Source organism: Mycena indigotica (assembly GCF_014461135.1).
Source record: "Mycena indigotica strain 171206Taipei chromosome Unknown Mind.scaff0001, whole genome shotgun sequence".
In the NCBI taxonomy this organism is placed as follows: domain Eukaryota; kingdom Fungi; phylum Basidiomycota; class Agaricomycetes; order Agaricales; family Mycenaceae; genus Mycena; species Mycena indigotica.
Genome location: NW_023503000.1, coordinates 3,792,914 through 3,808,372, shown reverse-complemented (window position 1 = coordinate 3,808,372; position 15,459 = coordinate 3,792,914). Strand labels below are relative to the sequence as shown.

The following is a 15,459-nucleotide window of genomic DNA, read 5'->3' as shown; positions in this document are numbered from 1 at the left end:
AGGACCGATGTGTGAGTGATGGTTGATTCAGATGTGTGAGGGAGGTAGGAAATGCAGAGGTGAATAAAGGAAAGATAAAAGAAATGCGACACGCATCATCGCTTGCTCGCCACCGTCGAGCGAGTGGACCGCCTCAACGGTGTCTCTTCACCTGCGCTACCCTTTCCTTTGCGGGAACTCGCGGGCTTTGCAGAGCCTCGTTTGGTTCTTGCAATAGTCGGAGTTGCACCAGAGCTACCACGTCCACGCTTTTTGACTGGCTGCTGCACTACTTCTTCATCGTCGGAGTCAGGACCAGGGCTACTCAGTGGGCTGCTATTTGCCGTATACCCGTTCGTTAATCCGCTTTCCTCTGGTAACGGCGTCAACTCTGAGTGAACTCGCTTGTTCGGGCCCTTGCCATTCGAGCTCGAAGGCCGTGGAGTCTTTGAAGTGCTGGCGGCGGCTTTCCCCGTGGCCGTTAATGAAGGTGTCTTGGAAGGTGCACCGTGCCCATTCTGAGATGATTGTGAATTTGCAAATTCCACCATTTCCCATGATGGCTCAAGGAGCTGTGAGCCCACGACCTTTGCGTGTCGGAGAACGTCGCTGCGTCGATTGAGTCCGTTTTTATGAAGCGTTGGTAGAGGTGTATCGGTAGGAGGGGGTGTGTTGCCATTGCTGTTCAGAACATGATCGTGGAAACCATTGGCCTCCTTCTCTGGCTCCGAGCGATTAATAGCGCGTTGGGTGAATAGTCTGAGGTCTTGTAGACCTTGGCTGACCGAATCAGTTTCGCTATGCCCACTGAAACTGAAAGTAGTCGTGACACTTTGCATCGACACATCTCGCGAGAGTCCTCCAGAGGAAGTCTGGTTCGTCATGTCTGGTTCGTCCGACGGAGGATATTTAATTTTGTCTGCGTAGTAGAACCGGAAGCCGTGGAACCATGGATGACGAAGCGCATCACTAAGCTGTAATCGATCCTGTGGGTCAAACTCGAGGAGCTGCCTAATAAAGTCTTTTGCTATATGAACTCATCAGATATGCCGCAAGGAGCGCCACAGGACAAACCTAGCACAGAGAGATAGACCGTATTCTCGTTGTGGTCTGTCCAGCATTGGTTGTCCAGTTGTGTCCAGTCAATAGTCCTCTCGGCGATCTTGGTGCGCAAATCACCGACGGAGTTTTCGATGAAAGGTGTCGTATTGGTAATCCTTATGTCTGGGTAAGCACGTATAAGGAACAAAACGAAGGGGACTTGCATGCAGAACACTATGACACCGACACTCCAACTGTCGACCAACGAGTCGTACCCACTATGGTTCTGTTGGGTAACGACCTCCGGCGCCAGGTATGACGGAGTTCCACACATTGTCTATGGTACTTTGAGCTTATAGGGTCGTGGAAGGGACAGACACATACGCGGAGCATAGTCATGCTATCGACAATCTTAGCCAAACCAAAGTCCGCAACTTTCACGACGGGAGGGTTTTCCTTTGTGAGAAGGACATTCTAAATCTATGGGTCAGAAGGTGAAGACTGTATGATCAAGAAACAAACCTCTGGCTTGAGATCGCGATGAGTAATACCTTTGGAATGAATATGCGCGAGAGCTTGACAAAGCTGGTAAGTGATGTGTTGCGACATAGGCTCCGCTGGATACTCGTTAGACTTTAATGGTAATGGATATCGGCGTCTGACTTACTGAGTCCATTGTGCCCTAAAATAAAGTCAAGTAGGTCTCCACCTTCAACCAGCTCGAGGACAAGATCTATGGAGGGTGAGAAAGACACTCAGAAAAGCTTAGTCAGTTGTACCGATGCTCCCGTTTGTGTTCCAAAAGACTTCTCGCAACATGCATATATTTGGATGTTGTAAATTCTCCATGATTTTAATTTCACGGCTAAACATGGTGATGCTATTTGCCGCGGCGGTACTGCCTTGTCGTTTTGTCTGGTGGCGCGTTATTCGTGAACGACGGTTGGGACAAACGAAACTTTTGACGGACCTCATGAATCACCTTTACTGCGACCCACTGACCCGACGCGCGATGTAGCGCTCGATAGACTGTCGCGAAGGAGCCTTTCCCAAGTTGGTGCGAAAGGTCATAATAGGTGTAGAGTGCGCGTTTGGCTGATCCGGAGACAAAATCTCTGAAGACGTATCCTGTACCAAGTTAAGCTCGAGTTTCGTCCAGTTAGATGAGCTCACGGTAGTCATATAGTCCTTCCTCTTCCGTTGTGAGATGAGCCACTCCGAATGCGATCTCGTTGCCGTCTTTCAATATTCTCTTTTGACCTTTGCCTATTTTTTTCGCCATTTATCTGTTCACTTCAATGACGCGGTCAAGAGTGAATGGAAAGTACACACATATGTCCCGTTGCTAGACTTGTCCATTATGGTGACCTCTGAGAGGCCCGCGTCTTGTTGATTCCATTTAAGGTCAGCATGGAAGTTGCCTATAAACGGTTTGGAGCCAGTTGTTCATTCTCATGGCCACTCACTGATTTTAAAACCGGGGAGAATGACCATATTGGAATTGTTGCGACCAATGCTGACTTCCGGTTGACTTTTGAAGAAGTCGATTCGTTTTAGTCGGTGGCTTGCGCAAGGGTGAAGGTACCCCCAGAGTTCGTCGGTGGGCTCGACAGTTGATGGATCTACCTCAGAGGGCTGGGTAGGCTCGTCCGGCTGTGTTTGCTGCAGGTCCTCGAATTGGGCTTGGTCGTCGCTCATGGCGGAAGGAGGATGAGGAGGATAATGTCTCAAAGAGAAAGGTTAACAAGGCTAAACTTGATGTGGATAATGAGATTGGCGACACGTGATGCACCGATTTCTTCGAGTCGACCACAACCTCAACGACTTTTTAAACGCATTTCAGAGCCTCTTTGTTCCCACTTGGCCAGTCCCGAGCACTGGACACGAGGCTTGATGACTTCCTCAACAGTTTTCTCTTCCCTTGTTCCTTCCCTACATAACAAGCATTCAAACAACTTACGAGATGCCAAAGCGGAGATGCCGATCTCCGTCGGCAATTTTTTCGACCCTGAATGTCGCCCAAGAGCTGCTACAAGTCACTCTCCACTGTGTTCAAAGGGTGCGGCCTTTGTGCTTGAACTATCAGCACAATGCAATAAGACCATTCCTAAAAACTTTCCAACTGCCAAGTCGGACCTCATGTACGAATTCCATGGTACTGGTCATTGGTGATCCAACATAAAGGGCAGTTTCTTCCAGGTACGCAACGTATTTTGCTCCTCAGAGAGTTAAAACAAGATTCAGTGTTCCATCGTCTTCACTTCATCAAATAGGTGGATTCTTTTACGATGTTGAGGCTTTCAAAAGCTGCCTGGCAAGGTTTGATTGACTGTACAAACTTGCACCCTTTTCATCGCCCATACAGAAGAAGCGGTTATGGCGTCCAAGAAAACTCTTTCACCCTTTTGTTCAGTTCTTGCAACTGCTTCTGCAACAAAGAGCGAATCCATGATAAACCCTTCTTTTCCTTGCGACTTCATGTTCCACACACACGCTCTTCAATCTCGTGAAGGGTCAGTTCGTCGCAGTCCCCCCGTATTTCGGCTTACCAGTACGGTTTGGAGCAGCAAAACTCACCCAAGTATTCGTCTCAGTGATCATCTCAATCCTGCATCAGGTTGTCGATAATACTTCTGGTCAAGACTTAGTCTACTCCCAGGAAACCGACACAACGGCCACTTTCGCATCCTCTTACAGAACTCGTCGCCACCTGGTGCCCCTACAGTGGGCAACGATACTTTCAGCCTCAAGCTTGGATTGTCCCGTCAATACGTCTGAATCAATCATTTTTCTGCTTGGAGCTTTATCGGCGATACCTTCGCTCAGTACTCGCGACCATAAACTCTTGCTTCCTCGCACTGCTTGAAAGCTTTGAGAAGGCAAAGAGATTTTTACATCGAGGTGTTTTGGTACTAGTGTTGGGAAGGTCAGGACCCATCTTTCGACCGCTATCCTATGCAGGAATTAGAGTTTGGAGGGAGTAACGATTAATCACTGTACAGAAGCGCCTATCCCTTAGACTACCTAAGTAGACAGAAAGTTGAATCATCTCTACACCGAAAATGTGACTTTGACTTGTCACATCCAAATTTCTCTTCGCAAGAGCCTCAACGCGAACACCTCTGATCTGAGGTTCGCGATACCCATGAAACGATCACAGCAGGATTCTCCTGTGTCAACCGAGAAACGGTCCTCCAAAAAAGTCAAGGTCGAAGGCACGGCAGACATGGAAGGATGGACAAAAGTCGAGAAACGACGACACAAAAAGGAGAAGAAATTAGAGGAGAAAAACGGGGTGCGGGCCTCGAATTGTTCAAGACCCAGCTTACCCTTCTTCAGGCTACTCAAGCGCGTTTTATGTATGCTAATACTGAGATCGTCAAACGAAACCATGCTATCGGAATAGAGGTACGTTCAATGTTTCTTTCCCCTTCCTATGCTCAAGCTGACCACTTTCTATAGGATGTTCGCGACCTAGTATTGCATCTTATGGGGGATGCCTCGTGTCCAAACTTTGTGAAGATAAACGTATATATTCTTCAATTGCTCCACCCCCCATTTTTTTTTGACTCTGATTCAGGACTTCACGTTGATAAAAAAAGTCGTAACAATTTTGGTACCCGGCTTGACCCCAGAGCTACTCAATCTCCCTCCCTTGCCGACTATCGCAACCGCAAATCCAAATATTCCTCTCTCAATTCCTCTTCCGACTGCCGAATCTCCTTCCGCCCTACCCATCATCGCGTCGACTTACAGTCACGCATGCCCTACTCGAGCCCCAGGAGACCAATATAGAATGCATAGCATATTGACTGCATTCTTCCAGTCGCCCATCACTCAAGCTGAGTTGAAGAAGCGGGCAGCCGCTAACTGTACGATTTGATTCCTTTTCGCCCAAATCAAGACTAATACCCAAATAGCTCAACGTACGCGCGACAAAGACCCAGCACAATACACGCTCACGCTTGAACAGATGGTCGAAAACGAGTATCCCATCCCATCATATATGGCGGAGGTGTTCCAAAAGCCGGATGATTCCTGGATCGAGACCCCGCAAGAAACTCCACTAGCTCTACTAGATGTCAAGCCTCAGCGCAAGGTTTACTGTGTGGATTGTGAAATGGTTTGTCTGAACCAAGTCCGTCCATCGTAAAACTGACTTTGTTCGCAAGTGTATGACTGAAGATGGCAAGGAGCTTACTCGAGTATGTCTACTCGAATATTACTCTGGGGTTGTTGTCTACGACCAACTTGTCAAGCCGTCGAAACCTGTCTTGGACTATCTCACCAAGTAAGCTCTTGATTCATCTGGAGCGTTCGAATCATTGATTATCTCAAGATGGTCAGGTATCACGGCAGCGCAGTTAAGCCCTGTGACAACGACGCTCGCCCAAGTTCAGGCGCATGTTTTGAAGCTGCTTTCACCTCCGCCATCCAATCCCTTCTCCACTGGTTCCTCAGCGCCAACTCCTTATCTAACCCCCATTCTTATCGGCCATTCACTCGAATCCGATCTCAAGGCATTGAAACTTTGCCATCCGCTTTGCATCGACACTGCTCTCTTGTACCATCACCCTCGCGGGCGGCCACTCAAGCCTGGATTAGCATGGCTGACGCGTAAGTGGTGTGGTCGAGAGATTCAAACGCGCGGTGAAGGCGGACATGATCCTGAAGAAGACGCTCGTGCGTGTTTGGATCTGGTCCAGAAGAAAGTCGACGCTGGTCCCGGGTTTGGAGAGTACAAGACCGATTACGAGTCTATATTTGAGCGACTAGGTAGAGGACCACGAAAGCCGCGCTCTGCTGTCGTCGACACTGGCAACCCAAGTGTTATGCATGGCAGCAAGGCAACTACGGCCATAGGGTGCAAGGACGATGGCGAAGTTGTCAAGGGCATGGTCGATGCTATCCCTTCGCATGACTTTGTGTTCGGCCGATTCATGGCGCTGGCTTCCCTGCTGGGATGTACGTGTCCCTTGCTTCTCAATCCATATGTCTGACCTTAATATTCTCCAGGGTCAGCACCAAAAAACGACCAAACTGCTAATGCACCACCTCCTTTACCAACTGCTACTGTTGCGCCCCCGCCACCAGCTTCAGTTGTGGAAAATACAATCAAAGAGCTCAACACACAGCTTACGACTATCCGCAGCTCGCTTCCTCCAAGGACTGCCCTTATTATTCTCAGTGGTCATTCTGATCCTCGAAAAATGGCTTTGCTCAACGCTCGGCGGATGGCATTTGAGAATAGTGTCAAAGGCGGTGTTGGGGGAGGTGTGATGCTTGGTGTCGGCACTGAAGCCGAACAAAAGAGCCCAGAATCGGAGCTACGGTGGAGCGCCCAAGACGCTCGAGACTTAGAGGAAGCGGTGGAGTTGGCACGCAGAGGATTGCTGTTTCTCGGCGTGGTTTAACCCATCCGACCATGGGAAAATTCTGGTGTCGTTGACGAAGGATTTAACTGAATATATACTTGCTTACGATACTTAGCTTGCTTATGATCCAAACCTTGAATGAAAAAAAATCTCACTCAATTGATGGTTTGGATTTTATTGTCCATCTGCATCTTTCCTTCTCCAACCATCCAAATGTCCAAGCCAAAGATCGACGTTCTCAACCCCAGAACGACAATTTACGAATTTCTCGGTCCTCTTGGTGCCTTTCTAATTACCATCGGAGCCCCCATCGTCACCTACGCACTTTACCTTGGCTGCTCTGAGCAGGCTGGTTGTCCACCAGCCGTAGTTCCTGACCGTGTTCTTCTCGCATTCCAGGACCCAGCTTGGTGGAAGGCCCTTTGAGACGGCCTTCGTAATCTACTTCGGCTGGTATGCATTCTGTCTCCGATCTTGCATGGGTGCCTTTTATCTACTGCCTCCAGGCACGCTACCTCGTCTTCACTCCGAACGAACTTGGCACCATTTACGCAGCCCTCATTTTTGTCATGAATTTTGTGGGCTATTACATATTCAGAGAGGCGAACGGAGATAAGAATGATTTCAGGAATGGCAAGAGCCCCCAGAGCAAGCAGCCTTTCTATGGTTCTTGAGGATATCTGATAGTGCTTAGACCTGCGATATTTCACCACTGAGTCAGGCAGCAAGCTTCTGACATCTGGATGGTGGGGCCGTTCAAGACATCCTAACTACCTGTGTGATCTCAGGCTCTCTTAAAAAGACACTAAATGCTGTATTACTTATAGCGGCGACCTCCCCATAGCATTTGCATGGTCCCTGCCTACCGGCTTTGTGAACCCCATAACTTACTTCTATGTCATTTACTTCTCGACCTTGCTTATCCACCGGCCGCGACGACCATAAGTGCAAGATCAAGTAAGTCTTAGTACGTTGTTCAAGTTGGGGTTTTTACGCTTCTCTGATGCTTACATCCAAATTGCAGGTATATGGCAAGAACTGGGACAAGTACCAAATGCTAGTTTCATACAGGATCATGCCCTACATATATTAGGTTGGGAATCAGATTTAACTGGATACTTATTAGCTTGGCTGTACTGATAGGGGTGGGACATTGATAAGGTAGCTCGTGCGTGTAGAGTGGCCGTGGGAAAAGCAGGTCTTCGAATGGGAACGGGAGACCCGCCGGATTTACTTTGTCCGGGTGAGGCCGAAAACCGCTCCGGGTGCTTGGCTGACGAAGCCAAAAGAGACACACTGGAGGACCCGGGCCGAAGGCCGGATCAAGCGGTGGCCCCACTCGACGCAACTCTGGGTGACCGCATAGTAGGAGTCGGACCACCCAAAGCCGCGTGAGGGGAAGGCGGGTGGGTCGAAGCGCGGCTGAGTGGAGAGCAAGAGGCGTCGAATTTGACGCGTCGTGAGCGCGAGTGGGCGTGACGCGAAAGTCACGATGGTAGAAACTCAGAGGTCTTAATAGTATAATAAGCAGCTTTCTGTCCACTTTACACCGCGCCACTCGCTACCTTATCTATCGCTAGCTATGGCTCGTGCCTCGCCATAGCTAGCTGGCAATAAGGTAGCTCGTGCGTGTAGAGTGGCCGTGGGAAAAGCAGGTCTTCGAATGGGAACGGGAGACCCGCCGGATTTACTTTGTCCGGGTGAGGCCGAAAACCGCTCCGGGTGCTTGGCTGACGAAGCCAAAAGAGACACACTGGAGGACCCGGGCCGAAGGCCGGATCAAGCGGTGGCCCCACTCGACGCAACTCTGGGTGACCGCATAGTAGGAGTCGGACCACCCAAGAGGAGCATTGCTCCAAAGCGAGTAGCGCGGCCGACGACACAGGTCGGTCACCCTACCGGAGCAATGCGGAACGAAAGGATAAGAAGAGAGAAATATGATGAGTTGCTTGCTACCGGTGTTGTACTACATCTGGTGAACTGGACGGTGTGGTGAAAATGTCAGATGCGCAGGCTCGGGAACCGCGAGGTAGGTTTGCGATCTGTGATGATCTGGTGAGCAAATTTTCTTCTTGGTTCTTATATATAGGGTTGTAGGCGAGATCTTCGTGCGATAATCGCTATGTTGCTTCGTGCCGTTGCTCTATGTGAGATGACTTTCGTGCGTGTAACGCGAAACAACATATTTCATGCTCGGAGGCTATGTCGGCGACTTCGTGCTCAAAGGCTAGGTCGGTGACTTCGTGCTCAAGAGCTAGGCTGATGTCTTCGTGCGCTAAGCGCTAAGCTGACGTTTGTGTCCGGGTACCCATCGAGAAGAAAAGAGAAAGGGAAAAGGGAGAAGGAGGAATGGCTTTACACTCACCAGTTCTGCTACTTCCGATGCAAAGTCGAAAGTTAATATCTTCTTTCCTCGGGATAAACATGGTCTGGGGCGTGGCGTTTGGTTTGCGGCACTGCTGGGGAACACTGGTTCGCGATCCTGTTTTTGTAGAGCTCGCGGAATACGTTGTATTCTATCTCCTGGTGTCTGTAGTTAGCAGAAAACATCTCCGTCAATCTGGACCAAGACCAGGGCAGCCACTCGTTGATATGGGCGCCGTAGTTGGGCAGTTCAGTTTGAATCCAGTCGATGTGGTTGCAGACGTGTGTTGCAATGGATGTGGGTGGGGGGTTCTTTCCGGCCAAGTAGGTCGCGATGATTTTCAGTGTTTCGAAGCATTCCAATAGGTTGCCGAAACCGAGAGGAAAAGCCTCGACGGTTGTGAAGGTGGTATGCGGTCCAATATTCTTCATGAAGGTCTCCGAGTCAAAAGCTTGGGTGAGGCGGTTGCCGAGTTTTGGGTGGTGCACATTACGGACTGGGACGGAAGAAGGTGCTTTGTTAAACTCGTCGAGGTGGCGCTGAGTCAATGCGAAGAGTGGAGGTGGGGAGCCAAGGGACGCAGCCACGATGATAGACTCTGGGATGATTGTCCCACGTCTCGTTCGAAGCCCATCCGCCTTGCCAACGAAAGATCCTTCGAGAGAGGGTGCCGCGGCTTTTGCGTCCGACAATTGTCGTTTAAAATTCGCGACGAGTCGCGCGAAGATCAGTGGGACGGGGCCCTGTTCTTTGAGGATCTTGTAAAGAGTTTCGTCTTCGGCATATTCGCGTATCTCGTCGGACGTGTAGGCAAAGAAGGGCTTTAGTGGTGGGCCAACATCTCGCGTCCCTTGCTTGTCATCTTCAGCCTCCTGAGTAGTGTTGCAAGATGCCGTGTTGTGTGCCTCGATGCTGGCATTTTGCATGTTGCGGGTCTCGAGCGGGAGGTTGTAGTTCTCGCGCGGTATGGGTTGCACCAGGAATTGGCTGAAGTCGAAATCTGGTTGGTATGGTGCTACGACGCCCGCGTTGGGTAACTGGGCGCCATCCGCGTAATACTGGGCCATGGTTTGTGGGCTCGAAGCGCGGCTGAGTGGAGAGCAAGAGGCGTCGAATTTGACGCGTCGTGAGCGCGAGTGGGCGTGACGCGAAAGTCACGATGGTAGAAACTCAGAGGTCTTAATAGTATAATAAGCAGCTTTCTGTCCACTTTACACGCGCCACTCGCTACCTTATCTATCGCTAGCTATGGCTCGTGCCTCGCCATAGCTAGCTGGCAATTAGATCACTCTAAGGCATGATCGGACCGCAGAAAGCATGTGAATGATACGACTGATGCTTCCTCTGATCTCGCTCTGATCATCGTGCGGGGTAACGAGCAAACAATGTGGGTTATTGTACAAGCCAAGGTCGTCTCCAGTCAAATCCTACATTAGTACATACAGTGCCGCATAAATCCAACGAAAATAGAATAGAAACATAGACGGTCGTAAAGTTGCGGGCGGCGACGGCCGCTATAAATCGATTGGGAGATGCGGACATCTACCAATAGGAAAGAAGCCGGTCGGTGGAGTGGCTGTCGCGGCGGATTGCAAACGACGGGTCCAGAGTGCGTGGTCTACGGAGCGTTGTCAATGATCAGCGAGGATAAATGAGGGCAGTGAAATGCAATCTGCCGCGTTGAACAGGACACAGATTGCAGGCAACGAAAGAGAGAGATTGGCGAGAGGACGGAAGAAGGGGAGAACGAAAAAGAGTGTACCTTATTACTGGGACCGTGGCAAAAGCCTGCTCAAACCCAGTCCCTCCAATAGACCTCTCTCCTTCAGATCAGGAAGAACGCCAAGCTGGGTTATGGCCAGATATCCGACAGTCGATACGGTCGCCAACGATGCGACCAGCGTGAGGAACAGTCGTGTTTCGTTCGCACCCCAGATGTCTGACCTGGATTTGGGTGTCGGATCTTCGTAGAGCGAAATCGCGGCGCGCATCATCAAGGTGAAATGTGGATGTAAGAGTTGGATGCAGATGCAGCAGTGAAGACGGGAAAGTGCAGGGAAGGGAGGAGATGGTGGCGGTTAACAAGAGAGAAGTCAAGTTAAAACGAAACAAGAAGTCCAGTTGTCAGACTTGGCTCGATTCGGGTGTGATCCATTGTGCCCCTGGAACAGGTAAAAGGTTAGCACGCCAGCTTGATTTGCCGCTAAGTGCGGTGTCCGAGGTCAAGGTATTTCTTGTCTCTGTGTTTCGAGTCCATTGGAACAGCGAAACAATTCCACAGGGTTTGTTTGCTTGTTTGTTTCGAACAAATAGTCAAGTCTTGGAAGCTGATTATTTGAACTCGTGGCGCTGTCTACAGTATGTCGGAGGCAAACGCGTGTTGCGGTCGCGTGAACGAAAGTGGACTGTGTGATGATGTCAGTCTCTTTTGCTTCTTCCTCCCACCTTGGCACAACTCATCTTGAAGCTTGCTTTAGGCTGCTTATAATAACGACCTCAGTGTAGGATTGGCGATCTAAGTCGTCAACAGCATAGAGAACGGCGATGTTCGCCCATGGCCATGGCTTACAATTCAATTTTGACACGCATTCCGTACGCGTATATTCCCACTTCGCCAGTCATCTCGGCCTCTTCAAGTCCTCCTTCAAAGTCCTACTGTTGCGCTGTTTCTTGTCAGCAAGACCCTTCACTTGGTTCATCGACAATGTCAATTGGGCATACATACCAGACCTCCCGCCCAATACCGCGGCCGATAGACTCGGGTTTGGAGCTATGGCGGGTAGATGTGTATTGATTCAGTTCGGTTATAAAGGCACGACGTTGATCGAAAGAGACGCCGTTTCAACTCCGTTCCCCTCATGTCGCTCAGCCAGCCTCACAAGAAAGGTCTCGGTGACCTACCCTACGAGTTAGAGCGGGAGATTTTCGAGCTAACAGCCCGTGCATTTCCGGAATTCGCTCCTCAGTTAACTCTGGTATGCAAATACGTCCAGGCTTGGTGTGTTTCCCTTCTTCCCGCAGAATTACCTGTTGATATTTCACACAAGGGTTGAAGCGGTCATATACGAGACCATAGTGCTCAGTTTTAAACACGACCGTTTCCTAGACACATTTTCTGCGCGGCCGCCATCATTCTTTGCTAGAACGACTCGACATCTCCATATCGCCACCGGCATATCGCACAGCCAAGCCCGCAAGCTGCTTGAAACCTGCACCTCTCTGACTTCCCTCACTTGCTGGTCATCGCTGCTCACTAGCATAGACGAGCTTTCCGCCCTCTTAAGCTCGTTTCCCTATCTCCGTCGTCTTTCAATCGACGCTTCCTTCCTATGGAACCCTGTCTATCCCCCTGCCATCGACCACCCGCTCTTTTCGAAACTTACGCATCTCGAAGTAGTCAATCCGCCGTGGTGGTTCGACTGGACCCCTCTTCTCGCACTCCCCCCTTTAACACACCTAGCTTTTGGCGACCTCGACGCCGCACACGCCGCAGAGCCGTGCAACATCCTCGAGTTCTTTGCCAGGGCCCTCGAAAGCGAGGTGCCCCAACTCGAAATGCTCATCGCTGTCTCCGCAAACGAGCAGTTTTTGCGCGAGGTTGAGGATGCCCGTTTGGGGCAGAATCTTAAAAAAAGCGGATCTGAGGGGAAGAAGGACGAGCGGTTTGTCTGCCTCTCGTCGTACCACTCCCCACTCTCTCCCTTAGAGTTTTGGAAGGGCGTTTCGCGCCTGGAAGTGGACTTCTGGTCCCAAAAAAGGAGCGAGTGGGAGCCAAAGCAGATGATTCAGTATATGATGATTATTGAGACGATGCAGGGTTAGGGCTTTACCAGTATCCATCCTGATTTACGGTTTACAACATACTTACTTGCGCTTTTTGTGGTAACTTGACTGCTTCTAAGAAATCCAAAACTTGATTTGAGACATGTTCTTATTCGAGTTGAGAGGTAGAGAAATACAGAAGGCAGTAGTCTAATCTTGTACATGGTCATTTCTTCCTTTTGAGCATCGCATAGTAGACAATGAATAGGAGACCGTAAAATATCGTGAGTAGGTAGGAGAAGAGACCATATAGAGGCGTTCATTATAGTAGAAACCGCATAAAAAGGTGCACAAATTGATTTAGGCCATGCCGACGCTTTGGAGTGCTTCGAGCCGTTCCTCGAGGCCTTTTCCAAGGCCTTCACGCTCCCATTCCCCGCCGACATCGTCCATTGTCCTGTCTTCGTCGCCACTGAGCCCGAAGGCAAAATTCCGTAAGGAAGGAGCGGCGCTGCCGCCATAAGCCGAGCCCGCAGTCGTCATGGAGTCTGCCAAGGCTACGCCTGGAATGTGTCCAGGCGAGCTGGCCGGTGACGTGAGCGAGGACAGTGGTTGGGTTGCAGTTGGGGTGGACGATAGCAAGTCGGTATATGAGATGAACGAAAGCCGTTTATTCGACGTGGGTGTTGACGGATCGACGAACTGACGGGCAGTTGCTGTCAATGGAGCAGATGACGAGCTGGGAGAAGAAGAACCGGGAGGGGAAGGAAAGGCAGGATGTTGTCCGGCCGCGGGTAGATTGAGGAGAAGGGAGTTGCGCTTTGCACCGCCAGGGCGGGGGCTTGGACTTGGACTGCGAGACCGGAATCCGATGGGAGATGCGAATCCGCTGCTTCTGCTTCGAATTGGGCCCTGATCAAGTAACCCAGTAGATGAAAGCGGTGCCGGCGCTATAACTGCGATAGAGTCTCCATCGTCGGTATCCATAGAGGCTAGAATCGAGGCAGCACTGTCGAGAACGGAGGGAACTGATTGTTCAATGCTCTCTGTGTTTTTTGAACGTGGGATTCGATGTGGGTCCTTCTTGGCCACGATAGACGAGGGAGAGAGATGTATAGGCTCGATGTCCCGTTCAAATATTGCAGAGGAGGACGAGTGTCTGTATATTCGTTAGTTGATTGCGAAATTATGGAGCGAGACACCGGGTAAAAGAACAGCAAGCCAAGCTCCGACCCTCTCATTTTATTCGATACAAAAGAAGGAAAACGACATGGCAAGCAGTGTAGGTGGCCTCAAAGGCAGAAAAAGGGACTCACACAGACGTCGGGCTGGAAGGAATAGATGTAGGAGAACGGGATCCTTTGCGTGCAGAAGGTTGGAGATGCTGTGAGATCCTGCGTCCATCTGCGACGAGGGCTGAGTTTGAGGTCATGTGTCGAAGGTCGATTGGGGCGACTGCTGGGGAGGAGCGGGTTGTGGTCGTCGAGCTGGCTGTTGCGTGTGAGCGTGGAGATAGAGAAGCAGTGGTATAACGCACCGGTAGCAGCAGCTTCAGACATGGTGGTAGTAAATGAAGGGCTGCGGAGCGTGGACAATGGCCTCGACGACGACAAATGGCGTGAAACGCGACGATCTGAACGGGAGTAGATGTGAGCTCCACCAGAAATGGCGATGTCACGTATGTGACTGCTACACGTGATAGGATTTCGGTCGTCACCGTGTGACGGCGGTCCTCTCTTCCGACCCCAGCACTGAGTTCCTTGTCCTAGCGTGGCGGTACTCGACGTCGTCCGATCGCGTTACTGGCTAAACTTGCTCTCCTCCTTTTGTCCAGCATCTTACCTGATTCTTCAATAACCTTTCTCTCGACGCGCCTTCAACCACCATCGCGCCTCTTACTCTGCAACGATGAGCGCCAAAAGAAGTAATAGCACAACCAAGAAAAACGAACCGGAAGAGACCTACGAGACTGGGGATATCGTCCTCGGAAAACTACGAGGTTTTCCGTTCTGGCCATCAAGGGTGAGTAGTCTTCCTCGCCTCCAACACTCCCCTTCCGGCTTTGCACCTGAAAGCAACGACCATTCATCATCCCAATCCCATTATTTGGCCCTCGTTTTTTGATTGGGCATTCTAATGTGGCTCGTCTATGACAGAGACCAACCAACGCCTGGCCCTCAATTAACCAAGGGTGCCATTTTCCCTGGTTCTTCTCCATCTCTGTCTCTCTTACCACATTCCTTTCCTCTACTTCTCTCCGGAATATGTCTTGGCCTACTTTTGCTGGACACATTCTTTGGAACTTGCTATCTAGGAAGTCTACACGCCCTCTCTCCTCCTCCAAATCCCGTTCTATATCTCTCGCAGATCATCCCAAACTTTTTGTGGCACCACATAACTCATTTCTTCTACCCTGGGATATCTGCAGAACTTTTTATGGGTTTCATCCCAGTTTTCACTTTTTATCCTGTATACGGCGATAAATCGGCCGAGAAACGTTTCTTTTCCCTCTCCCAGAGGCCTCTCCTACTCATTTGGCTCAGTTTTTGCCGTTTCCGGTTTCTTCCTGACTACTTAGACGCGATCTTGTCACGTTGGATCTCAGGACGAATTTTTGGCCCTCATACACCCTCAATAGCTTCCCCCAGACCACTTGTCATCCATCCGCGTCATCCCCTCTACAATCTCCGTCGAGCACTTTCCCTCATTTTTGCCCTGCTCATCAACACGAGCCCATTCTTTCCGGCGACTTGTCAGGTTCCGTCTTATTTCGCAGTGTTTACCAAGCTACTGTACTTGAATGGCTCTCCTTGCTCTTCGTCTTACCTTCATGAAGGCTCTTGGGCCGCTGCTGGCCTGTCTTAAGGCCTCAGAATATTTACTTGACTTGATTTCGAAATTCAGTCTTATTTTTTGTATTTATGCCCCCATCGCAGC

General features: G+C 50.3%; 5 protein-coding genes across 5 annotated transcripts; 2 read left to right on the top strand and 3 right to left on the bottom strand.

The window, feature by feature from the left end:
- Positions 1 to 95: 95 nt before the first annotated feature.
- On the bottom strand, positions 96 to 2,718 carry MIND_00110500 (Pkinase-domain-containing protein; the record flags this gene model as incomplete). The annotated part of the gene is made up of 10 exons (XM_037358050.1): positions 96 to 1,006; positions 1,054 to 1,357; positions 1,405 to 1,494; positions 1,543 to 1,637; positions 1,688 to 1,753; positions 1,800 to 1,935; positions 1,991 to 2,148; positions 2,194 to 2,286; positions 2,349 to 2,441; positions 2,487 to 2,718. The coding sequence occupies 10 exons, from the start codon at positions 2,716 to 2,718 to the stop codon at positions 96 to 98; spliced, it is 2,178 nt and encodes a 725-aa protein (XP_037225960.1).
- A 1,393-nt stretch (positions 2,719 to 4,111) lies between these two features.
- On the top strand, positions 4,112 to 6,434 carry MIND_00110400 (Ribonuclease H; the record flags this gene model as incomplete). The annotated part of the gene is made up of 8 exons (XM_037358049.1): positions 4,112 to 4,315; positions 4,360 to 4,428; positions 4,483 to 4,548; positions 4,601 to 4,892; positions 4,941 to 5,143; positions 5,193 to 5,311; positions 5,360 to 5,985; positions 6,037 to 6,434. The coding sequence occupies exons 1-8, from the start codon at positions 4,166 to 4,168 to the stop codon at positions 6,432 to 6,434; spliced, it is 1,923 nt and encodes a 640-aa protein (XP_037225959.1). The 5' UTR covers positions 4,112 to 4,165.
- A 2,358-nt stretch (positions 6,435 to 8,792) lies between these two features.
- Positions 8,793 to 9,827, bottom strand: MIND_00110300 (uncharacterized protein; the record flags this gene model as incomplete). The annotated part of the gene is made up of 1 exon (XM_037358048.1): positions 8,793 to 9,827. One exon carries the CDS (start codon positions 9,825 to 9,827, stop codon positions 8,793 to 8,795), a length of 1,035 nt encoding a protein of 344 aa, XP_037225958.1.
- A 1,791-nt stretch (positions 9,828 to 11,618) lies between these two features.
- On the top strand, positions 11,619 to 12,582 carry MIND_00110200 (uncharacterized protein; the record flags this gene model as incomplete). Its single annotated transcript, XM_037358047.1, has 2 exons — positions 11,619 to 11,758; positions 11,808 to 12,582. 2 exons carry the CDS (start codon positions 11,619 to 11,621, stop codon positions 12,580 to 12,582), a joined length of 915 nt encoding a protein of 304 aa, XP_037225957.1.
- A 300-nt stretch (positions 12,583 to 12,882) lies between these two features.
- On the bottom strand, positions 12,883 to 14,081 carry MIND_00110100 (uncharacterized protein; the record flags this gene model as incomplete). Its single annotated transcript, XM_037358046.1, has 3 exons — positions 12,883 to 13,681; positions 13,839 to 14,013; positions 14,060 to 14,081. 3 exons carry the CDS (start codon positions 14,079 to 14,081, stop codon positions 12,883 to 12,885), a joined length of 996 nt encoding a protein of 331 aa, XP_037225956.1.
- Between the last annotated feature and the right edge of the window lie 1,378 nt (positions 14,082 to 15,459).